The 25,908-nt window shown below is 38.8% G+C and overlaps 1 protein-coding gene across 3 annotated transcripts in view; it reads left to right on the top strand.

Annotated features, from left to right (window-relative positions):
* LOC117398349 (solute carrier family 12 member 3-like) overlaps positions 1-25,908 on the top strand; it is a 48,509-nt gene that overhangs the window by 1,696 nt on the left and 20,905 nt on the right. For 2 of the 3 annotated variants that reach the window (XM_059016824.1, XM_059016825.1), the window contains exons 3-16: positions 2,680-2,820; positions 5,976-6,051; positions 9,106-9,201; positions 9,639-9,778; positions 10,215-10,328; positions 12,427-12,538; positions 16,438-16,568; positions 17,254-17,338; positions 18,311-18,468; positions 18,789-18,896; positions 22,128-22,251; positions 22,584-22,685; positions 23,421-23,576; positions 24,391-24,490. In XM_059016824.1, coding sequence (XP_058872807.1) covers positions 2,680-2,820; positions 5,976-6,051; positions 9,106-9,201; positions 9,639-9,778; positions 10,215-10,328; positions 12,427-12,538; positions 16,438-16,568; positions 17,254-17,338; positions 18,311-18,468; positions 18,789-18,896; positions 22,128-22,251; positions 22,584-22,685; positions 23,421-23,576; positions 24,391-24,490 — 1,643 coding nt within the window. Of the gene's footprint in view, positions 1-2,679; positions 2,821-5,974; positions 6,052-9,023; positions 9,202-9,638; positions 9,779-10,214; positions 10,329-12,426; positions 12,539-16,437; positions 16,569-17,253; positions 17,339-18,310; positions 18,469-18,788; positions 18,897-22,127; positions 22,252-22,583; positions 22,686-23,420; positions 23,577-24,390; positions 24,491-25,908 lie in introns of those variants that run through there. The other variant, XM_059016826.1, reaches the window with a different exon arrangement.

Raw genomic sequence — 25,908 nt, 5'->3', positions numbered from 1 at the left:
TGTATTGATCTCTGGGAGCCATGTAACAGTTTCTCAATATTTTTCCTTTATTACTTGTGTGACACAGTCTCTAGGGTATGGTTCAGTTTGCAGCAGTTAGAAATTATTATTTATTTATTTGGAAGACGCCTTTATCCAAGGTGACTTACAGGTGTTACAGGGCTGTAAGGGTTACAAGGCAAACTTATTATTTAAATGCTGTGTAGTTTACAGTAAATGCAAATAATGCTACTAAAATACAATATGAACTAGGATGCAATAAGTTATATCTGCAATTACATAGTACTGCAATAGTGCAAGGATAGTGCATTAGCTGAGGATCCAGTAAAGTGGTGCATAGGTCAGGCAAGTCTAGTGCGTAATAGGAGCAGTAGAGCAAGATACCGTATAATGAGAAATGTTGGCGAGGAATTTATTTTGGCTTTATTGGGGGTTTTGATTGGATCACCAATAGTCCTTCCACCAATCAGAATGTTGTATACAGTGAGCGATCCCGCCCTCTGACAGACTGGTATGCAGCACACAGGTTAAAGAAGCGCAGGGCAAGGCAAAGAATGTGTCGGATGTCAAAGTGAGTATGGGAATGGCCGTGAGTAATACAGTAAAACCAATTTGCTGGAAAAAATTAAAAGCAGACCGGATATTTCCATTAATGGATTTAGAAAATCTGGAATTTATATGCGATCAGAAACTCCGAAGCAGTGTAAACCGCGCCTGCTACTGTGGTACCTGTAGGACTGGTCTTTATTATGTTAAGCAGTTTTGTGTTATTTATTTATTTATTTATTTATGTATTTATTTATTTAACAAGGGATTAGTTAAGTACTGTAACAGCCAGAATAGTTTATGCCAGACTTGTTAGAAAGTCTATAAGAAAATGGTGCAAATTTGCTTTGGATTGTTTTTGTCGATACTACTCTTAAGACACCCACCTTGTGAGAATCCTGCGCGGGTCGGATTTTTACTACCCGCTTCAGACCCGGACCCGCTACTACAGGACCCGACCCAAACCCGCAACCTGCTGCAAAACCGTCTTCTTACCCGCGACCGACCCGACCCGCTTTAATAAGACCTGTCCTTTACCTACTGCTTGCGTCAACTGACTCTCACAGACTCTCACATTCACACACAGATATTCCTACACAGATATCTATACAGCGTGGTAGCTTTCTCTAGTGGTCTGCATATATTTTTAACATTGTAACATATTAACTATCGCTACCTAGCATACTTTATTATAAAATACCTGTCTATTACTTTTGCGTTCCTTTTGAAAGGGAGCTACACCTATTCTTTCGCAGAGATGATGAGCCAGTTTTGTGACTGTCGTTTACAAAAACATAATGACAGGTTTTACAAGCAACGAATCCAGTCACATGTTTATTATTTTCATTTGCTATGATTCCAAAATAATTCCACAGTTATCATTTACATCTCGAGCTACATGATATAAACCCTGCGCTATCTTTTGTTTCACCTCGTTCACAAACATTTTTTTAATATCACCAAGCAGACGTTTTAAAAAGATCTTGCGACGTATCAAACAAACTGACGCTGGCATGCGTATCGGGTGGAACAACACTGCTTAGTCAGCTGACTCCTCCCGATGCAGGACTCTACACCGTGCAGGTATCACTAAGTCCCTAAACAAAAAATAAATTACTTCTGCACCGTATACAACCGAGCTGATGTTGCCAGTGCATGCGTGTCTATTAACTAGTTTGAAATTGAAAGCATTTTCGTTTCGGCTTTATTGTTAAAGTGTTCCTACGTGGCAATACTGTCCTACAATTACGAAATGACACTGTGATCATTTTACTGTGTTATTTTAGTGGACCATAGCTAAGTTTTAAAACTGAGAGTTAGGAAATGACTATCGTTAACGTGTACGGCAGCTAGTAATCCTTTCAAATTACTAGTATTTTACAATTAAAGGCCATATAAGAACGATAAATACTATAACTCATTTTCAGGAGGCTTTCTTTGTTGTTCTCAGAGGTGCTGCTGTGACATTGTAGATGCTATAACGAGTTACTGTAAATAAGATACTGTTTTAGAAGACAAATTTCATTAAGTAAACATGTATTTGAATGTTTTTCAAATTAAAAATAGAAATACAAAACTGTGTCATTTTTCTTTGTGAACGTGCTAAGTGAAAAACGCCAGTTCAAAAACCGTCAAAATCTATCAAGGTAGCAAATCTGCCAAATTTAATACCAGCCAAAATTTCCTGTTATACGGTATATACAGAAATGAATAAGTTGCTACTATATTACATGAACTGAGATACAAGGTGCTTATGTGATGGGGCAGTGTTGTGTGATACACTGCTCTTACAGATTTTGCCCTGTCCTCTGTCAGATGAGCCTGGCTTCTTTTGCATTGTGGTTAAGATGCTCACATGCTGTGCTGAGTGAACACAAAGCCACTTGGTTTCAGGAGACTAGATTTCAGGCCATTGCCTGGCCCACCAAGGGAAACAGGGTTTGATACAGCAAAGTTGCCTCAAACAATTTCTCCAGGAACCAGGTTTTAAGCCACTGTTCCTGAAAAAGTGGCTTCTTATTCCCTCAGCTTTACACTTACACCTGCAAAGGCTTTTGTGCTAATAAAAGCTAGTGTGTAGTATTGTGTGATTGAATAATTTAGTAAATGGGTGCTTCATGTTTGTTTCTCCAGGAGAGTGAGAGGGTTCCTCCAGGGGGATCTGAAGGCAGTTTCCCACAGGAGACCCCAGACAAACCCTCCGATGAAGAGGCCACTGTGGGCGATAAGCCCGAATCACAGCCAATCCGGTTCGGCTGGGTCAAGGGTGTGATGGTAAGAAGTGACTGTCATACATTTACCAGCTTAAGTTGAATCTGGTATTGATTTTCAACTCATACTACCATTAATATTGATATTCAAACAGAACAGCAGCGTTTTAATGTCACCTGTCTTCAGCTTAAGCTCTAGGGCTGCTGGTGTTGGAATCCATCAAGCACAGGCAATCTTCTGTGTTCAGATCAGTAATAACATCAGTGTATGCCCTATAATGGATGCTGATGAACTGCCAATGGTGCAAAATAAATCATAGCCCAAAAAAGTAACTACAAGGAATAGGGAATTTATGCAATATATCTTGTAATAAAAATAAGCTGTATTCAAAATAATAAAAACAGCAGTGTGAGGAAAATGCACTTACTCTAACTAAACAGTTTACAATTACAGTTGTATCACAAAAGGATTGGTGTCAGAATGGTTAAAGGGAGGATTAGAGTTAGGGTTAGGGTTAGGGTTAGCGATATGGATAGGGATAGGGTTAGGCATAGGGTTAGGCCAAATAATAAACGCTGCCTCGTTTTCGCTCATGCGATTTTCCAGAAACCTCGCTCAAACAAGAGGTTCAGATTCATATCAATTGTCGTCCTTTGAGTATCGCCAAATACCGGTAGATGTTTTGCAAAATAGTTGTTTGAAAAATGCGACCACATACCAGAAAAAAAAAAATAATAACAAGTAGTTGTCATGCCGTCAAAAACCTATAAATACCTCCAATGTTTTGATTCAAACACAGGCTACCTTGAAAAAGATATGTACAACATATCAAAACGTTGGGCAGCTGGCTCTTTGAGCTAATATATATATATATATATATATATATATATATATATATATATATATATATATATATATATGATTTGCCACAAATCATTATGGATTGCCTTGTAAATACTGTATTTCGAAATTGTAACAAAATGTTTAGATTAGCTGAATAACTTTGAAAAGTCTTCACGGTTGCCATAATTTTCCTGGATTGAAAGCTCTTAAATGTACTTGTGTGTGAACTGTAAAGGAATACTTGAAAATAGAAACATTGCAGCTGATGCCTTTCAAATACTGTTCCACAAAAAGGTTAAGCAGCTACTTTTGTACATGTCCAACTACTAAAACGTACAAAAATATCTGAAAGTGAAAGTATCTTTAATTTCTTACTGGTACTGTATTACTGTGATAACAACTACATCTTTTCTTTATATTGTCATCTCAAAACATGTGAAATGTACACAAAGCCAGATAAAACAAAAAAAAAGATCTGCTATGTGTTATCATTTAACTCGGTAAAACACATAATCAGAACAATTAAACAAACATCCATTTTTTAAATATGAACTGCTCTGCTATTATTATCTGTTTCAGTTCTGTCCTCATAAAAAGCCATTACAGGAGCAGCGTATCACCAGTCTATCATTCTGTCACCAAGTAATAAATCAACAGTACGAAGGTCACTCTTAAAATCAGGATTTAAAGGATGTGCTGCAGTAAGAATACCTCTGTTAAGAAAGGGGAACAAGTCTAAAAGGCTAATATATACACAAGAACACAGAAATTGGACTATTTAACAATGGTCAAAGGTTCTTTGGACTGTTGATGGATGGACAACGACACCTGTGCCTTCTGCCAGTTCTGTTAACAGTTCAACGCTTGTCTTCTTTCTATTCCTTAAGGATATTATCTTCAAGTATTGCTCATCCTTGTTAGACAGCTTCTTCCAGTCTTCCAGTCCTGGGTTTCGCAATTACAAATTATGTTTCTCTTGTTGATTATGCTTCAGATAGCACAGCTATTTCACTCAATGTTTTTCCTTCTTTATGCAAGTCAAGGTTGTCATAATAGTAGAAAACACTAGTGGAGACTTTGAGTAAATTGTTGATGCTCATAATGCATCAGAGAAAAATACAACATGCGGCTTGCTCTAAACAAGATTATTGGTTTGCAGTGTATGAAACATTTTTCTGTTCTATTATTGTTCTCACTATTATTGTTCGATAAACTACGTATTTTTTTCTGTATCTTTTACAGTACATTCACAAATATATGCCCTACTGCTGATTAGCTTAGATTAGTTATCGTACAATCAAAACGATTATGGTCTGTACAGAGTACTGGGGTGAGAATTGGCCCGGGCTAATGTTCACCCTCCCAGAAGGGTACTGGGGTGAGAACTGGCCTGACAGGGTGAGGATTAGCTTAGGACAGAACTCACCTGGGGTGAGAATTAGCCCGGGTGAGAATTAGCCTGTAACATCGGCACTGCTGCTGACAGTGCCAAGCCACTGAATACCCAGTGCCAAGAGGCTTATGCAAGTGTGCGCTGGCAATGTGATTTAAATACACTACCTTTACAGTAAATACACATACATAAAATGTGGTTATGTGGATATGTTATTTAATCGTAATTAAACCTCATGCATATGTATGCAAGTGTGTATGTATCAATCAATACATAATAACCGTAGCTCTGATGTTATTGGAAACCGCGAATCAAATTTGAACAGATTGTTACTCGTTTGTATCCTATAGCATAAAACAAGGCAGGTGGAAAGTTTATTAATGAATATGCACCCTCAAAATGAGACTGAGCCAGCTGTGAGGAGAACAAAGGGGAGAGAATGAAGCAATATGACAGTGTAAACTGTAAACTATCACTTGCCACTTTTACCAGCTCACGCTGCTTATTTGGGAAATAAAAATAAATAAATAAAACGTTTTATCTACCTACCTACCCTATTTTTTCCCCCCAGCGTAACCAGAACCACACATATTTCTTTTAATTTGCCTTACGGCCAGGGTTAGGTTTAGGGTTATATCATGCAAAAATATTAACACATCAAGTACATTGTAACTATGCATAATAACTTTTTTTTCTTATGCTGTATTTAATTTCTTATCTATTTAATATATTTATTATGTCTTTTTTGTATTTCTGTGTGTAACTAAATCATTTTTTACAAGAGGAAAAAAAGGAAAGGAAACTGAAACGGAATTTCTCAGGTGGTATTTTCTCAGATGGTAAAACATTTACATGGTAAATAATCACCTTAGCAAAAGTGTTTATAAACTGTTGATGATAAAACATGTATCTTTATTGTATGTGCTGTTAGGTTTTGGAGGTGTCTTTAATATATACATATACATTTAAATATTTATTTTAGATTCGGTGTATGCTGAACATCTGGGGCGTTATTCTGTACCTGAGACTGCCCTGGATCACTGCGCAAGCTGGAATAGGTGATTAAGTCCATGTATAATATATATATATATATATATATATATATATATATATATATATATATATATATATATATATATATATAAGTATTTTAGATTATCAGAATACTGAGATATAAGGAGGCATTGGTTACTTAGTACTTCTGCAGATTCAGGGTTAAAGGTGGTACTCTAGGTTTATAAATCAATGCCCCTGCTTCTTATTGCCACAATCATAACACTATGTAACACAATTTTTGTTCCTGGGTAGTAAGTGTTATTTCCTAATTGCTTATGCCTCAAAAGTATAGAAAATGGCTATTATTCCCCACAAACTTTGCTTTTGTGACCAGGACAGTGATATTTTGAAATTTACCTATTTCCAATGAGAAAACGGGCGAATTTGTGTCTTTTCGTTCACATAAAGTCAGAAAAAAACAACATATCAATCCAAATTAACATGTATTTATACTAAAGTAATACAAAAATGATTTAGAAGTGAGTAGTTTTTCGAGATTTACGATTATACTGTAAATCACTTTCATGAATCAGCCCCCAAATGTAGTCTCCCATCATGTTCTCAATATACTGTCCTTGGGAGCGGCGTTCAAAGTCCAGTATATCCTGGTGGAAGCGCTTGCCTTGCTCCTCCGAGTACGCTCCCATGTTCTCCTTGAATTTATCAAGATGAGCATCAAGGATATGGACTTTGAGGGACATCCTACAGCCCATTGTGCCGTAGTTCTTCACCAGAGTCTCAACTAGCTCCAAATAGTTTTCGGCCTTGTGATTGCCCAGGAAGCCCCGAACCACTGCGACAAAAGCTGTTCCAAGCCACTTTCTTCTTACTAGTGAGCTTCTTGGGGAATTCATTGCACTCCAGGATCTTCTTTATCTGTGGTCCGACGAAGACACCGGCTTTGACCTTTGCCTCAGACAGCTTAGGGAAGAAGTCTTGAAGGTACTTGAAGGCTGCCGACTCCTTATCTAGAGCTCTGACAAATTGTTTCATAAGGCCCAATTTGATGTGCAGTGGTGGCATCAGCACCTTCCGGGGGTCCACCAGTGGCTCCCACTTGACGTTGTTCCTCCCCACAGAGAACTCGGTCCGCTGTGGCCAGTCCCGCCTGTGGTAGTGCGCCTTGGTGTCCCTGTCCCAAAGGCAAAGATAGCAGGGAAACTTGGTAAAACCGCCTTGGAGACCCATCAGGAATGTCACCATTTTGAAGTCTCCTATGACCTCCCAGCCGTACTCATCATACTTCAAGGCGTCCAGCAAGGTCTTGATGCTGTTGTAATCCTCTTTGAGGTGCACCGAGTGAGCCAGGGGAAGAGACGGGTACTTGTTACCATTATGGAGCAGCACGGCTTTGAGGCTCCTGGATGAGCTGTCAATGAAGAGGCGCCACTCATTCTGGTTACAGGCGATTCCGATTGCCTCGAACAGACTGGTCACATTGTGGCAGAAGCAGAGCCCATCTTGACGGGTGAAGAAGCTGGAAAAAGGTTGGTGATGCTTCCTCTGATCTGCGACTTGCACACTTTCATCCAACAAGTTCCACTGCTTGAGCCTAGACGTCAAAAGCTCGGCATTGGACTTGGTGAGACCAAGATCTCTAATCAAGTCGTTGAGGTATTTTTGGTTGGGGTAGTATGGGTTTCTCTCCCCAGCTCCACCTCTGAAATTGTCATCTGGATCTACAACATCTTCCTCGCTCTCTGACTTGCTGCTCTCGTCTAAAGACGGCTGCTCTCTCTCCGGAGGAGTGGGTACTTGGAGCTCATGGCAGTGTGGCACCGGGGCGATGGATGAAGGAAGGTCCGGATACGTGATAGCAGGTGCATTCTTGCCAGTCCGACGTTTGGAAGGGTCCACCATGCAGAAGTAGCAGTTGCTTGAGTGGTCAGTGGGTTCCCGCCAAATTCTTGGGATAGCGAACTTCATGGCTCTCTTTTCCCCTCTGTACCATCCTACAAAAATACATTTATTTCACCCATGACTAATGTGTAAGAGATTCTCGCAACATTTTTCATATATGATATATTTTTTCAATAACATTGAAAATTGTAAACATTTTAGAATTAAAAACTTTTACAATTTTAAAAATTTTAACAAATTTTATAACGTAAAATTCAGAGCAACAATTGTCCATCTTACCTTCCAGAGTTTTTTTGGAGTGCTCGCAGGTGAAATGAGGTGCCCAGGGTTTGTCTTGATCCCCGACAGGCATGCCGAAATATGCCTAGTAGGCCTCACACATCTTAGCAGATGCTTCCACAGAGTACTTTTTCGCTCTTGTCTTGATAAATTGGCCGCAGACATAGCAAAATGCATCTGCCGGATGCTTGCAGCCTCTTGATGCCATCTCAGAAAAATGCAGATATGTATCCACTTAGGCAGCTGGAACTAAACTGAGCTGGTGGGCTTAAGGCCCCTGTATTTATACTACTATTTATATTACTGGAAAGTTCTAGAAAGTTCTAGAAGTTACTCCAAGTTTACTCAGCACTGAATCTATCTGGAATGTTCTGGAAAATAGGTAAATTTCAAAATATCACTGTCCTGGTCACAAAAGCAAAGTTTGTGGGGAATAATAGCCATTTTCTATACTTTTGAGGCATAAGCAATTAGGAAATAACACTTACTATCCAGGAACCAAAAAAAAAAAAAAATTGTTACACGGTGTAATCACTCCCATTTGTAGTAAGGGTCAATTTATTTTTTTGTATATATCTTTTTAAAGACTAGTGTCAGTAAGATCTATTTTTGGATGGCTTTAAAAAATTGAAATTTCAGGAAAATATACAGTAAATGTCTACTGACAGTTGATGCTTGTCTGTAGTTTACTGTAGCATTGTACAGCCAACCTGGCTTTTGCTTAATGGGGGAAAATGAAACAACCTTGATCCAAATATGTCCTCCATGAATCAGAGTTTTAACAGAAATGGGGGACCTGTTTAAATCTCAGCTTAAAGTCAATGTCTTCTCATAGAACCGATGTTCAGGCCAGTCTGCCAAGCTGAATGGCCTCTTCCCATACCCAACGTTTCTTTGGTTTATCCTGTTCATGGCAGGCCTTACTTGGGTGATCATCCTGTTGTCTTCTCTTGTGACAACAATCACTGGACTCTCCATCTCAGCTATCTCCACCAATGGGAAGGTGAAGGCGGGTGAGTTATCTAGCATGGTACAACATCTGTTGAAAAGACTATTGAACTAAAACTTGGTTATACAAGTACAAGGAGGGGGTGACAAATTACTAGTCTTCTGAGAGAGGTCAACGAACAATTCCAAGCCACTTGGCTTTCCACTGACAGTCATTGTATTCCAGACCTGCTGTAAGTTGGTAACTCCTCCTGAAACTAATGTAAGGAGGAATGTGAGGATGTGGTTAACATTGGGAGGCAAGATTTCTGCAAACACTACATGCTCCTGCAATCCACACCTAGTCTACCCTTGAATTATCAACTATATAATACTTAACTGTAATATCCTATAGTGTTGGGCAGCTGTGTTTTTTCCATGTAAAACAACTCCCTGGATCGTTCTTACTAAAATTTTTGTAAGATGGTATTCCTGTAACACTTGTTTTGTTCTCCTTTCCTAGGTGGCACATACTTTCTGATCTCCCGCAGTCTGGGTCCAGAGTTGGGGGGCTCTATCGGACTGATTTTTGCCTTTGCGAACGCAGTGGCTGTGGCAATGCACACCGTGGGCTTCTCTGAGACTGTGCGGGACCTGATCATTGTAAGTACCCCTTTGCTTCCTAAGATGAGGCAACACAAAGCCACTTTGTGGCTTGGAACTTGGTTTCAGGAGACTAGGTTTCAAGCCACTGCATGGCACACCAGGTGAGACTTGGTGATTGATACAGCAAATTTGCCTCAAACTAGGTTTCCCGGCCTCCTGGAATCACATTTCCTCAGCACTAAGTTACAGCTTTTTGTAGTGAGAAATGGAGGTAGAGTGCACTATAATTGCCCCGTGGGCTGTTTTTATTAAAGGAATCCTGTGGATCCCTGCACATGTGAATGCCTGAAGAGTACTAGAAATTTGTCAACTCTTTGAACAAAATAAAATATATTGTGGATTTCTAAAGAGGCACCAAAAAACAGAATAAACCCTGCAACAGCCCTTCTGTAAAGGCAAAAATATTTACCCATGTTTTTGTTTCTTTCTGCAGGAGTATTCTGGCGGGCCCTTAGTGGACCCAATTAATGATATCCGGATTATAGGTGTCATCACTGTGGTGGTTCTCCTGGGGGTCTGTGTGGCCGGCATGGAGTGGGAATCCAAGGTACGTTCAGATTTGTCAAATTTAATAAAGTAACCAGAACACTGTGGGGTAGGTGTGCTAAGATGGGTCAGTCGCAGCACAAACATACCGCAATTTGCATTTTCGTTGCGACAATTCGCAAAGTATACATTTTGTTGTATGTACTAAGAGAACATATGTTATTGAAAATAGCTGCAATATACTCATTTAAATATTTGTTGTGTCTTCTTAGCGAGATCTCTAGTATATATTGCGAGAGTCGTGCGACATTGTTCAAATAAATAGCAGGAGTTGCGTTGTGCTTTGCTGCAGCAGAAGGTGCCCAAAGGATAACGTCTATACATGCAAGGGTGCAAGAATCAAAATAACATAGTTTTTATTAAATGTAAACGTCATCTATTCAATTCATTCTGTTCCGTATTCATTTTATCTATTTTCATACTGCTATATATATAAAAAATGAAAGGCAGTTTAATCCCATCAGATTCTATAGTGGGGCCCCAACCTTCACCCCAAAAAAGCATTTCATAATCATACAGTAGCCCCTCACTAAACCGGACATGTTTGTCCAACATAAGGAGGTGTCGGGTTTAAATATAAATCATTGTGCTGAAATAACACTAATGTGTTTTGGGTAGGCTACACATTACATTATGTAAAAATATAAATCTGTACAGTAGGCCTATACAGTGTACAGTACAGTAGTAAAATCAAATGAATACCTAGCGCACTTTCTTTTCACTTTAGCCTACTGGTAACACAAAATAAATCATGCTGCTGCAGTGTACACATTGGTGTACAATGCAAATAAAAGATTATTTAAAATTGCAACTAAATGATTTTACTGTTTTTTATTTTATTTTATTATTATTTTTTTTTAACTTGGCCTACTTAGTAGCCTAGACAATTAACAGACAATAGATCATGGTCCTATACAGATGCTCAGAATGAGCTGGAGGGGTTAGTGGCACATGTGTGCAGTCTATTGCTCCCAACTTCCTGGGAAAACCAGAAATGTCATAGAAATTTGATTTCAAAGCTTGTAAGTGCACTTTGACTAGTGAAAATTAGGTATTCAAAAATGCATTGAGCACAACTGGCAACGCATGAGAAAACGCAGACTGGGAAATGCCAGTAATAATTGTAACTGTTTAAAATGTGCTTTCAAAAGCTCTGAACAAATTGATGCAATTGTAAGTGTTGCAGTTGTCTGCAGCTTTAGTACATCTCATTATAATATTTGTGAACCCTTTTTGCGAATTTATGCAGAAACACCCATAATTACATATTCATCTAAGGTTGAACCGCAAAGAAAAACTGCTGCCGCAAAGCATTCCCTAAAAAGTCGCTAACAGCATTGTGCATTTTTCGTACATTTCACCCTAGACTTCCGACTCGTTTGCAACTGGTTTGTGACTATTGCAGCAGGCGCAACACTTTAGTACATCTACTCCTATGTGTATTATAGTGTCAATTGGATCTTTTTCAGTGTTTCTGCTGGACCCTGGTTTCAGACACCTGATCATTTTAGAATTGAGGGTGGGGAAATGCTGGCAAGAGATCAATCCAATTATGCATAATTATTGACCTGGGGGATTAAGTTGTTAGACTAGATTTCTAAGTAAATGGGCCTGAAGAATTCAAACCTAAAGCTGAGGGAACACAAAGCCACTTTTTCAGGAAGAGTTGCTTGAAACCTGGTTCCAGGAGACCGGGAGACCTAGTTTGAGGCAACTTTGCTGTATCAAACCCCAAGTCTGCCATGGTGTGCCATGCAGTGGCCTGAAACCTAGTCTCCTGAAACCAAGTTCCAAGCCACAAAGTGGCTTCATGTTCCTTCAGCTTTAGCGTGGATCAATTAATTGATATACTTTCTTTATATGATACATCCTGTCATAACAGAGCTATGTATTGTTTGTATTGTGATGCAAGACCAAAAGCACAAGCTATCTCATTGTACTTCACCAAATGGTTCTTGAATGAAGAAGAGCGTTTTATACTTGATATGAATATACTATCACCTATCATTTTATTCATTTTAACAAAGCAGTTAAAATCACCATCACATTTGTTGGGACATCTTTGTTCAAAACCATTTTCTTTCTCCTTTTTTCTGTAGGCTCAGATCCTGTTTTTCATAGTTATCCTCATATCTTTTGTGAACTACTTTGTGGGGACTGTTATACCAGCGACTGAGGAAAAACAGTCAAAGGGATTCTTCAACTACAAAGGTCAGCAGTCTTTGTTGCTTATTATTGCAATTTTCTTGCTTGTTGGTAAACCTGCCACTAAACTTAGAAGGCTTCAGTTTGTCCAGAACGCTGCTGCCAGACTGCTTTCTCATACTAGTCTTTCTCAACATATTACTCTGGTCCTTACATTGGTTACCATTGAACAATGCAGAATCAATATGGGTCAGAATAATGGACACAAATTCAAAGGGCATAATAATAGGAGCATGCTATAGACCGCCAAATTCAGACGCTGAGCAAAATAATCTGTTATACAATGACATTCGAAATGCGTGTAGAAAAGGAGAAGCCATACTAATGGGGGATTTTAACTTCCCCCATATAAAATGGGAAAACCCGATGGGGGGCACGACGGACGAAATTGAAATGGTGGAAACGCAATTTGTAAAGGAACCGACTAGAGGGGAGGCATGCCTTGATTTAGTCTTTTCAAATAATGAAGACAGAATAACTAAAACAGAGGTCAGAGAACCATTGGCAAACTCAGACCACAACATGGTCTCATCTGAAATATTTTTTAAAACCCCAAAAGTAATGACTAAAGCTAAGGTTTACAATTTTAGAGAAGCAAACTATGAAGGTATGAAACAGAGACTAACAGAAGTAGATTGGAGTAAAATAGAGAAAACATCCACAGAAAAAGGATGGCTGTTTTTTAAAAATGTAGTACTAGAGGCTCAAAACAATTACATCCCAAAAGTAGACAAATCTAAATCTAAAACAAAATGGCCAAAATGGTGTAAGAGATCAATTAAAAAAAATATTCAGCGAAAAAAGGCACTTTACAGAGCATTTAAAAGGGACCAAAAACAAAGTACTCAGAAAGAGTATCTGGAACTGCAAACACAAGTCAAAAAGGAAGTTAGAAAGGCCAAGAGAGAGATAGAAATCAATATTGCTAAGGGGGCTAAAACCAATTCCAAAATATTTTTCCAATATTATAACAGCAAGAGAACATTCAAAGAGGAGGTTAAATGTCTAAGAGACACAAATGGCAAAATCATAGATGAAGAAAAAAAATAGCAAATATATTAAATGATTACTTCTCACAGGTTTTTACAAAGGAGGACATGGACAACATGCCCGACATGTCGACCTGTTACTATCCAATTTTAAATAACTTTAGCATAACAGAGGCAGAAGTGTTAAAGGGACTAGGAGCTCTTAAAATAAACAAATCACCTGGGCCAGATGAGATCCTCCCAATAGTACTCAAATAAATGAAAGAAGTTATTTACAAACCGCTAACCAAGAACATGCAACAGTCTCTTGACACAGGGGTTGTACCGACAGACTGGGAAATAGCAAATGTAATACCGATCCACAAAAAGGGAGACAAAACCGAACCAGGTAACTACAGACCAATAAGCCTGACTTCTATTATATGTAAACTTATGGAAACTATAATAAGATCCAAAATGGAAAATTACCTATATGGTAACAATATCCTGGGAGACAGCCAGCATGGTTTTAGGAAAGGGAGATCATTTCTAACTAACCTACTTGACTTTTTTGAGGATGCATCATTGAAAACGGATAACTGCAAAGCATACGACATGGTTTATTTAGATTTCCAGAAAGCTTTTGACAAAGTCCCGCGTAAAAGATTAATTCTCAAACTGAACGCAGTAGGGATTCAAGGAAATACATGCACATGGATTAGGGAGTGGTTAACATGTAGAAAACAGAATGTACTGATTAGAGGAGAAACCTCAAAATGGAGTGAGGTAACCAGTGGTGTACCACAGGGATCAGTTTTAGGTCCTCTGCTATTCCTAATCTACATTAATGATTTAGATTCTGGTATAGTAAGTAAACTCGTTAAATTTGCAGACGCCACAAAAATAGGAGGAGTGGCAAACACTGTTGAAGCAGCAAAGGTCATTCAAAATGATCTAGACAGCATTCAGAATTGGGCAGACACATGGCAAATGAAATTTAATAGAGAAAAGTGTAAAGTATTGCATGCGGGCAATAAAAATGTGCATTATAAATATCATATGGGAGATAGTGAAATTGAAGAAGGGAACTATGAAAAAGACCTAGGAGTTTATGTTGACTCAGAAATGTCTTCATCTAGACAATGTGGGGAAGCTATAAAAAAGGCTAACAAGATGCTCGGATATATTGTGAGAAGTGTTGAATTTAAATCAAGGCAAGTAATGTTAAAACTCTACAATGCATTAGTAAGACCTCACCTAGAATATTGTGTTCAGTTCTGGTCACCTTGTTACAAAAAGGATATTGCTGCTCTAGAAAGAGTGCAAAGAAGAGCAACCAGAATTATCCCAGGTTTAAAAGGCATGTTATATGCAGACAGGCTAAAAGAATTGAATCTATTCTGTCTTGAACAAAGAAGACTACGCGGCGATCTGATTCAAACATTCAAAATCCTAAAAGGTATAGACAATGTCAATCCAGGGGACTTCTTTGACCTGAAAAAAGAAACAAGGACCAGGGGTCACAAATGGAGGTTAGATAAAGGGGCATTCAGAACAGAAAATAGGAGGCACTTTTTTACACAGAGAATTGTGAGGGTCTGGAACCAACTCCCCAGTAATGTTGTTGAAGCTGACACCCTGGGATCCTTCAAGAAGCTGCTTGATGAGATTCTGGGATCAATAAGCTACTAACAACTAAACGAGCAAGATGGGCTGAATGGCCTCCTCAATATATATATATATATATATATATATATATATATATATATTGTAAAAGGACTCACCCACTCGGGTTCGTTGCCCCTTTAAGAATGCGACCCAGACACGAGAAATTGATTTTTTCCAGCGCTCACGCGCTATTTTTTTAATAAACACAACAGTAAAACAAAGTACACAAAATAAACACCTAGCTCTTCTGAGCCTTAACTACACACGCAGGAACCTAACTATCACAGGACGGCTAAGCCGTTTCCCTGTTCCAAAAACTTCACCACACGGGTTTGCACTGTACCTTTTTCTCGGGACTGCCAGGAAGCAGAGCACTCCTTTCTGCCTCCTTCCATTCAGCAGCCCCGAGCAGACTGCTTGCTCTCTTTTTAAACCCCCGCACCTGGGCTTAATTTCCAATAACGCCCAGGTGCGGATGATAATTAACAATAAAACAATTAAACAAATTAAATGAAACAATAAAGCAAACAACCAAACAAAGGTACATTCTCTCGCAGGGAGGTTTTAACCCCCTCCCTGCTGTTTCTCATAACCCGCTATTTTACAATATATATATATATATATATATATATATATATATATATATATATATTAGCTCAAAGAGCCAGCTATATTCCAATCGTCTTAAATCAGAGCTTTTTGCTGTTGTGCTCTTCGCTTGTGGAACTCTATTCCGGTTGACATTCGGCAGGTTGAAACATTGAAATCTTTTAAGTCTGAATTGAAAACATACTTTTTATTAATGTGCTTTTATATCATTTGTTGTAGCTGGAGTGTATTGTACATGTGAGCGCTCTTGTTTTGTTTTTAATTTTGTACAGTCCTCTGGGATGTCATGGCATGAAAGACGCTATAGAAAAATAAATGTGCATTGTATTGTATTGTATTAGTGATCAAACTTGGTACGCTATATAATTATAGAGCTTATCAATTTAGGGCTATATAGTGGTGCCCAACTGTATGTAAGTCAGACATCAATTTGTCTATTTACTTACTGTGAATACATATCATCACGGTCTAATTTCTTCATGGTCTAACTTTTCTAACACAAGCCATGCGGAGTGTGTTGCTGATAGACATGGTTAAAGGGGGTCTCACTCTGGTAAACGTAAATCAGACGGGTTGATATTGGAATGAAAGTTCCTTTTTAAGTCATTGGTAACATTTTCCAGACTCCTTGAACTCTTCTTCAATCCCAATGTCTCACAGCTGACCTATTCCTAAGTAACATGGTCCCAGGATGGAGAGGGGAGGACGGCAGCTTTTTTGGAATGTTCTCCATCTTTTTCCCATCAGCCACTGGAATTCTAGCGGGTGCCAACATCTCAGGAGATCTGAAGGTAAGACCTGGGATGCAGAGTCTCCTCCCAAGCAATGCTGGCTGTTTTACATGCCTAGAATTGTATCTAATTGTGATAAAACTCAATAAGGACTCTGTAACACAATCTTGGAGAGGAGAGCATCTTGGAGAGGATGCTAGTTGGTTTTATATCATAAAAGCTCCTCTGTCCTGGAATGTTCGGCCTTCTTCTGTCAGGGAAGCTGGGACTCTTACTTCAAAATAGCTTTTGAATCTTAGTTTTCATATTATTTGTCCTTTCTTAATTCCAAATATATACATTTTGTTTAGACTTTTTAAATTGTTCTATTTCTACACATTTTAAAATCTAATTTTACAATGAAAACCACATTTGTATCTCTTGTTTAATTTCTGTTGTATCAAATTCTGTATTAGACTGTGTTTAATTGTTCTTTTTGTGTATGTGTGTGTGTATGTGTGAAGCACCTTGGGATCCTTGTGATGAAAGGTGCTCTAGAAATGTGAATTCTTGTTGTTGTTGTTGAGTAGACTGGGGTAGTCAACTGTCCAGATTAATTTATACAGTATGAATGTGAAGCATGTGAACTGGCCCTTCTATCTTCAAAACAAACTGATCAATGTAGATACAAATTCTAGAAATTGAAAAGGCAGGGATTTAGCTTGTAAGCCGCTGCCTTCCTAACTCTTGGCTTCTTGCCATCTAGGATCCTGCAGTGGCCATTCCACGAGGCACTCTTATGGCTATCTTCTGGACTACCATATCTTACCTGGCTATCTCGGCAACCATTGGTAAGCCTAAAGTATTCCTAAACTATAAGGACTGGTTTCACAGACTCCAATATGCATTAATCTTGGTCTGTGAAACCAAACGGTAAGCCTTTCATGTATTTACATATGCAATTCTCATTGGTTCTTGAGTTTTGGATTTAAGATAAAGTAGTCGTGATCTTTGAACTGATGCAACCTTTTATTATTATTATTATTATTATTTATTTCTTAGCAGACGCCCTTATCCAGGGCGACTTACAATTTTTACAAGATATCACATTAGTTTCACATACAATTACCTATTTATACAGTTGGGTTTTTACTGGAGTAATCTAGGTAAAGTACCTTGCTCAAGGGTACAGCAGCAGTGTCCTCTACCAGGGATTGAACCTACGACCCTCCGGTCAAGAGTCCAAAGCCCTAACCACTACTCCACACTGCTGCCCCACAGCAGGAGACTGGTGTTGTCAAAAGAGTGGAACGTTGTTTGGAACTAGGTAGCTGGTTGTAATTTTAATTTCCATTGTTTCTAGATATATCTATCTAGACATAACCTAGTCTTGCATGCCTTGACTAAAAGGACCAATTCAAAAACTAGAAAGGTTGGGGATGGAGGTATACATTAATTTCCGCTGCTCTAAATGTATTCACCTTATTTTTAGTTTAGATCATGAGCATAGCCTCCCTAATCTGAATGTGTGAAGGCACTGTGTGAGAACTTAGTTGATACAAATCACAAAACTTTAACTCACGAGTCATTTTAAGGACCTTTAAAGGTTATAGTCTTGAAGTCAGGTGATGCTTGAAAACCTCTGGTTGTGAGAATTAAAAATTTCAGTAACAATAGGCACTAATTTTCAGCTTAATTTATTTCATCATACGATTGCTTATTTTTGATTTGGTGGACTGCCAGTCAGTGGGAAAGATATTGTCGGTTCTGACTGAATGTAACATTAATGTCAGTAAAATTAATGTCCTCTTCCCTTCCCACAGGTTCCTGTATGGTGCGCGATGCCTCTGCCAGCCTCAACGACACTCTCCTCTCCAATGAGACTGCAGGCTGTGAGGGGCAAGCTTGCCACTACGGCTGGAACTTCACTGAGTGCTATAGAGCAGGGGACTGTACTCAAGGACTACTAAACAATTATCAGGTACTTAGGCAAAATCATTGGTTCTCAAACTGGGGGGTGTGCCCCTCACGGGAGGCATAGAATAGATCCTTGTTATGAAAGGTGCTACAGAAATGTGAATTGTTGCTGGTATTATATAACCCTGCAAATATGAAGTCACAACATGAAATCGTTTGAGATATCAAGCTTCGACAGGGTTCATTCTTACATGAAAGAGAGGATCACAGAGTGTAGAAATCACACTGTAGAAATGTGAAATGTTGTTGTTGTTGCATACTGCAGATGGAATTGCACTGCATCTAGACCAGGTGTATAAACTCCCTTCTTGTGTTTCTCTCCAGACTCTGAGCTTGGTATCTGGGTTCGGACCACTGGTCACCGCAGGGATCTTTGCTGCCACCCTGTCCTCCGCGCTGGCCTGCCTAGTGTCGGCTCCCAAGGTTTTTCAGGTAAAGAAGTTATAACCTGGCCAGGACATCTCTTCTTGGCAACCTCTGTTATACAAGAGAAAAGTTTAGTATAGTGATGCGTGTATTAAAATCTCCAACAAAAGACGTGACTATCCGAGTACACAAACAGTAACGTGACTGACTGCCGAGAAAAGACAACAAAGATGTCTGCCCGAATACACAAGCACCAACGTGACTTACTGATGAGAAAAGACCAACCAAGCTTCCTGAGGAATTGCAAGAGAAAAATTTACAATTTCAGCATTTCTAGCAAACAGTACCAGCTTGGACAGATTGGAAATGCTGATCAGGCCCCTGTATTTTTTGACATACCAAGCAGTACCACAGTTCAATTCTGTTGTGGTTGCTGGGTTACATGTTGCCTGATGCCGTGGAGTGTTTTTTCGTGCTTGCGGTTGCCGGGGTGTGTGATGCCATAAGTGAGTGCTGGTATGTGTACGAGACATACTTTTTCTTTTATAGACAAGATGCATAATTCGCTTAATTGCATGAAGCTGCATGGTCCCCAAATCCATTGTATATTGCATTTTGATTTTGATAATTGTATAATGCATAATGCAGCAAGTTGGTTGTACAGCCAATTACAAGCAGCAATGTTACAGATGCACTACATTACACTGCATGCCCACGTGTGCTGTCAACGTTCTGTTGTTATGCGCATCTTCTCAACATTGTATTTGCTTCAGCTCCACCAGCTTTTAATGTTCGAGTGTTTCAAAAAACCCAAAACAATCACTTGTTTCAATCGACCAAATACTGTGCAGACTTCCATATATTTTTTTGCTACATTGTAGTCACAAGATCTAAAGTAAGGTACTCTACGCACCTGGGCTGGGTTGCACCAGCCATGTGTACGTTTGTCCGTAAGTTAACACGTAAAGCCTCCACTAAGTGCTTAGCAGTTACTAGTTAGTTGATAAATAAGCACTGTCCTATTTTTGGTTGCACCACACATACTTAAGGCAGAACTTAACTAGTTTGTTACTAAGAGCGGAGACTCTTAGTCAAGCACGTATTCCCTTAACAGTAACCAATCAGCACTGAGGATGTTGGAGTGCGGATGCTGCTGATCAGAACAACTCCAATGTAATAAACTTGAACGTACAACGGACAAGTCATAGTGCCTGGCTTTAAACTGTTATTAGTCGCAGTATAGGCGACCCATTACAGGTGCCGATAATACGCATATCATTTAGTTGGGAATGTTTTATATTAAAGATTCATTTATTAAAATTATAAAAATTAAATCATTGCATTTTGAGTCTGGAAACCAGCACTGCAGACCTTTCCCGTGTAATGAAGAGCTTACCTCTCCACTCAGTGTTGTATCTTCTTCTTCTTCTTCTTCTTCTTCTTCTTCTTCTTCTTGTTGAATAAAATATTTACATATACTGTATATATTTTCCAAATATTATATTAATCTTATAGTAATACCGGTCTGAGTCTGTTGTTACTTGCAGAAATCATTTATGTGGTATTTGTTGAGAAAAGGGACCATTAACCACTTTCTTAATGGATAACCTGACTCTCAGTAATTTACCTTTAAATCGACATACTTCAAATTAATCCCACAGATTTGAATGCTTCAGAATAAAGCTGTCATGTTTGTTATGTGCATGTCATGTTTGTTAATGAATCTGCATCGCAAACAATTTGTGTATTCAAAGAGTGGAAACCCTTTCTATTTATGTATTCTGCTTCATAGGTGTTTTTTTTTTATATATGCGTCCCATCTATGCAGCCAACAACATCAGGAAAACCAGCGATCTGAAAAAACTTCTGACGCGTTTCGTCCAATCTTTTGGTATCAGTGGGGAAGTATACATACTTCTGCAAGAGTTTACACAGAGAGAGCGCAACGAAACAAACTGTTCTACAGACTGTTGATTTATGCACCTGTATCGAGTCGCCTACCAGGTTTTGAAAAGATCCGGTAGCGAAATACCTTAAAGGGAGGCAGACCTGTAGAGATGGCGGAAGTGCTCCATTTCTGGAAGATGAATGTTTTATGTCACTTTTGAGTTCATCAGTGATCTTCAAAATATGCTCACGTCTAAATCTAAAACGGGCATAAAGGTCAATATCATCGTAATTGTCAAGAGGATGTATGCGGTCTCACAAAACACGCTGACGCCGAAAACTTCAAACACAATCATCTTCAAACAGAAATTCACAACGTAACAGTTACCGTGCCATCTCGGAATGTGATTTTACAAACAGCTTACACCTACCCGAAGGTATGCGTAAAATTTAAGTGACAACTAAGCCTTACGTTTTAACTGTTATATACTTTACATTATTTTAAAATACTGCATATTTTAAAAGGTTATCATTGGGTGATGCGCTGTGTTGGGTTTGCGCCAAACATAACACTTTGCATTTCGGACAAAAAGTTCCATTTTAGTTTCGTCAGACCACAAAACTTTTTGCCACATGGCTACAGAATCTCCTGAGTGTTTTTTTGCATACTTCAAACGGGATTCAAGGTGGGCTTTCTTGAGTAATGGCTTCCTTCTTGCCACCCTACCATACAGGCCAGATTTGTGGAGTGCTTGGGATATTGTTGTCACATGCACATTTTGACCAGTCTTGGCTATAAAAGCCTGTAGCTCTTGCAAAGTTGCCATTGGCCTCTTGGTAGCCTCTCTGATCAGTCTCCTTCTTGCTCGGTCATCCAGTTTGGAGGGATGGCCTGATCTAGGCAGGGTCTTGGTGGTGCCATACACTTTCCACTTCTTAATAATTATCTTGACTGTGCTCCAAGGGATATTCAAGGCCTTTGATATTTTTTTATACCCATCCCCTGATCTGTGCCTTTCAACAACTTTGTCTCTGAGTTCTTTTGAAAGCTCCTTGGTGCTCATGGTTGAGTCTTTGCTTTGAAATACACTACCCAGCAGAGGGAGCCAACAGGAACTGCTGAATTTATCCTGAAATCATGTGAATCACAACAATTTAACATCGGTGGAGGCAACTTAACTTGGTGTGTGATTTTGAAGGCGATTGGTTACACTTGAGCTAGTTTAGGATTGCTATTACAAAATGAAAAAAAAAATATTTTAATGCATTTTAATTCCAGGCTATAAGGCAACAAAAGGTCAAATTTTTGAAAGGGAGTGTAGACTTTCTATAGGCACTGTATATATATATATATATATATATATATATATATATATATATATATATATATATATAATTTTTCTTTCTTAGTGCCTCTGCAAAGACAATCTGTACCCCCTGATTGGAGTATTCGGAAAGGGATACGGCAAAAATAATGAACCTGCATGGGGCTATTTGCTCACTTTCTTCATCGCTGTGTCCTTTATCCTGATTGGTGAGTACTAGAAGCATCAGTGTCCTAATAGAGCATATTTACTACTTGTATCTGTGGCTTGTGTTTACCTGACAGCTAGGGAGCAATGCCTGACTCTTCCTTGTATAAAAAGCTGAATCTGAATTCTGCACACCCCCCAGTGCATATCACTGCAAGAAAATCCCATAAACTATACATATTAACCTCAGGCTTTTCCCGATTATGTAAAACACTTGCTTGGAGTTAGCAGGTGTAATAAAGGTGTTGTTGGACTTTACAAAGGATCATTAAACAGAAGGATCTGCTGTGTGTACCAGGTAATGAATATGCCTCCTGCTCTCTTCTCCCAACAGCTGAGTTGAATGTAATTGCTCCGATCATCTCCAATTTCTTTCTGTGTTCCTATGCGCTCATCAACTTCAGTTGCTTTCATGCTTCCGTCACTAATTCTCCAGGTGAGTGCGGGTTCTGTTTTTGGTGCCACTGTTCATTTATGAACCTCTGTTGAATTGAATTTCCAATGGTCCTGATTCTTACAAAGCACAAGGGTCTATAAGTTTAGATTTTTTCCTAAGTGCCAGCCAAAAGTATTTCTAATATTTATGAAAGTTGTTTCACAGTCTTAATGGAACTACCACGAGGGTATAATTTGTCTGCTAGCACATTATTATGCTATGTGTGTGTATCAAATCCTATGCAGGTCCGCTTGTGCAATTTTGGGTAACCCTTTACATGAAATGTCTTTAATTACTGTGTATCTACATAGTAGTTGCTTAGTAAATATACTTACACATAATTACAATGTTATTATGCATATTTACAATGTATTTAATATGTACATTTCTTGCATGATGTAAACCTACAAATAACATAGTAATAATGTGTAAGTACACATGTATTTACTAGGTAACTACTATGCAAATACACAGTAATTAGAGAAACTTAATGTAACATGTTACCCACAATTATCTTATAGATCCTTATAGTCCTTTCTAAGATGCAACATTACTTGAAAACCCAAGAAATTCAAGAAATGCTAACCAAGGTTTTATATTTAATTTCCCACTTTGAATTATGCATATATATCAAATGCTATATACTGTAGATGCTGTAAATTTAAGCTACTTCCTCGTATGAAGTCACTTCCTCACTTGCGCCATAATCAATGTTTCAAATGGCTCCCCCTGCAGGCTGGAGGCCCTCATTTCGATACTACAGCCGCTGGACTGCTCTGTTTGGAGCAATCATTTCCCTTGTGATCATGTTTCTGTTGACCTGGTGGGCAGCGCTCATTGCTCTAGGCATTGTGGTGTTCCTTCTGGGATATGTCACCTACAAGAAACCAGGTATGCTGTTTTTCCTATTAAATCCCATTACTGGGGTGGCCAGTTAAGGCAAATGGGGAGAAAATGGGTTATTAACCTTGATGCAGGTCTTGACACTCTCACTAATCCTGCATCCTGTTCTTGGGTTCATAACTACATTCAATTCAGTTTATTTAAGTGACTGAGAGTTTGGTACATTGTTCCTCCCTTACAGTTGCATTAGCTTCTATTTGTAAATCTGCAGACTCAGGTGTGAATTATTCATGCAGTGATTTGTGTGATTTAGAAGTGGCACTTCAATGGTCTTCCTAAACCTAGGAGGCTCTGAAACCCGGGACTGGGTGCAGGGCTAGTGCATGTTTTAAACCCAGTTGATGGCACCCCATCAAACATTTCACTTCAGTACTGTAAGTAAGCAGAAACTACAGAATTAGCTTTGTAGTATTCCAGCTAGGCCGAGTCAATTTGACAGAAGCCTGATGTGCAATTTAAAATGCTCTGTTTTGTCAGCTGTTAGGTTGTATCCCTCATGAATAGAGATTTAAGCAAAACATGACCTGTCTGCTCATCTGTAACTCCAAGTTGTCTGTTTTAAAAGCAATCTGAGTTAAGATGCTCCTTTCAAATGCTTTTGTAATGGTCGAGAAGCTTGTGAGACTTTAATCAGAAATTACTCTGCAGATGGAGTTGATCTGAAACCGTAGCATCCCAATTCCAGTCATTCAATACAACCCGACAAGCACACTTTTGCACAGGCTTAAGATTCTTCATGTTATATTTTAGGAATACATCCTAGATAAAATTAAAATAAATAAATTCACCCTCTTTGATTTAGATATCAACTGGGGGTCCTCCATGCAGGCTGGTACCTACAACCTGGCTCTTTCCTACTCCGTCTCTCTCACTGGGGTGGAGGATCATGTTAAAAACTTCAGGTACTTTTATACCTTTTTATTTTTATAGTCTTCTGTTTTGGTGATGCATGGTCTCAAGCACAGATTGCATGTCTTCCCATAAGAACATGTACTCAATATCTCTCATATTGGATAAATGCTGTAGAAGCTTATTTGCAATCTGATATGCCTCAAATGTTTTCTCCTAAAACCATTATTGGATAATAATACGAGACGTAGTTTTATTTTATAAACTGATCTGTTCAACAAATTTTTTTTTTACTTTTATTGGTGCAACATCAAGATTAAAAAGTTAACAACATTTTGGTGCCATGCACTACGGTGGACGAGAAGTGCAAAGCAGTAGCAAATCTACACAGAGACGTAGCTGCAACCAGGGGACTGAAACGGGGTGGTGACATCAGAGAAAGGGGTGGTGACGTCAGAGAAAAGGGTGGAGACATCAGATAAAGGGGTGGAGACACCAGAAAAAGGGGTGGGGACATCAGAGAAGGGGTGGAGCATCTGAGAAAGGGGTGGAGCATCGGAGAAAGGGGTGGTGGCGTCAGAGAAAAGGGTGGAGACATCAGATAAAGGGGTGGAGACACCAGAGAAAGGGGTGGGGACATCAGATAAAGGGGTGGAGCATCAGATAAAGGGGTGGAGCATCGGAGAAAGGGGTGGAGATGTCTAAAAAACTACAGACACATACAAATAGGCAGGTGTATCGTTTAGAAAGCGCCTGCCGGAAGTTACTTTTTTTTTCATAATTGTTAGCCAGAGTTTTTTTATTTATTTTTTGGTGGTGGTGGGAGGGGGAGGGGGGTAAAGCAAGGTTTTGGTCAATGTCGCCATATTTATGAGTCAGCGAATTACAAATATTTTGGTGCGGACACCCTTTTTGTTGCATATATACTTTTTTTAAAATTTTGTGCTGCTTTAGAGCGAGTCAGAATCTCACGGGACAGAAAAAAGTCAGGCACATCATTGTGGAATGCCTCGCTTAAACAGTACCCAACTTCATGGAAATGCTGTATAGTGATTTTTATATAGACTGTATATATTATATATGTGGAATATAATAAACGAGAACCAAAATGGTGATTTTTTCCTCCTTCATTTTACAACACCATTTCCACGTTTGTTTTATTTGAAGTGTTTAACGTTAAATTTCAGTTTTCGTATGCTTGTTCAGCTATCAAAAAGTAAACCTCATGTTATTACTTTTTGAAAACGTAAAAATAAAATGCAGTGTCAACTTTATGTACTATTTATTTCGGGAATAAACCAAACAACGTTTAACTTGAACTGCTATTTGGCATCCTTTGTTTTGTAGTTAATTCACTGGGATAAAGTAAGTCCTACACAAACCTATTCTTTACTCCTGGGATATTTTTCTATTTTAATGTGTTACATATTGTAAGGTTTTGCTGTAAAATAAAGGCACACACATGGGACAT

The sequence above is a fragment of the Acipenser ruthenus genome, chromosome 54 (assembly GCF_902713425.1).
Source record: "Acipenser ruthenus chromosome 54, fAciRut3.2 maternal haplotype, whole genome shotgun sequence".
Lineage (NCBI taxonomy): Eukaryota > Metazoa > Chordata > Actinopteri > Acipenseriformes > Acipenseridae > Acipenser > Acipenser ruthenus.
Note: the sequence above shows the minus strand (reverse complement) of the source record. Positions and strands in the feature narration are given on the sequence as shown.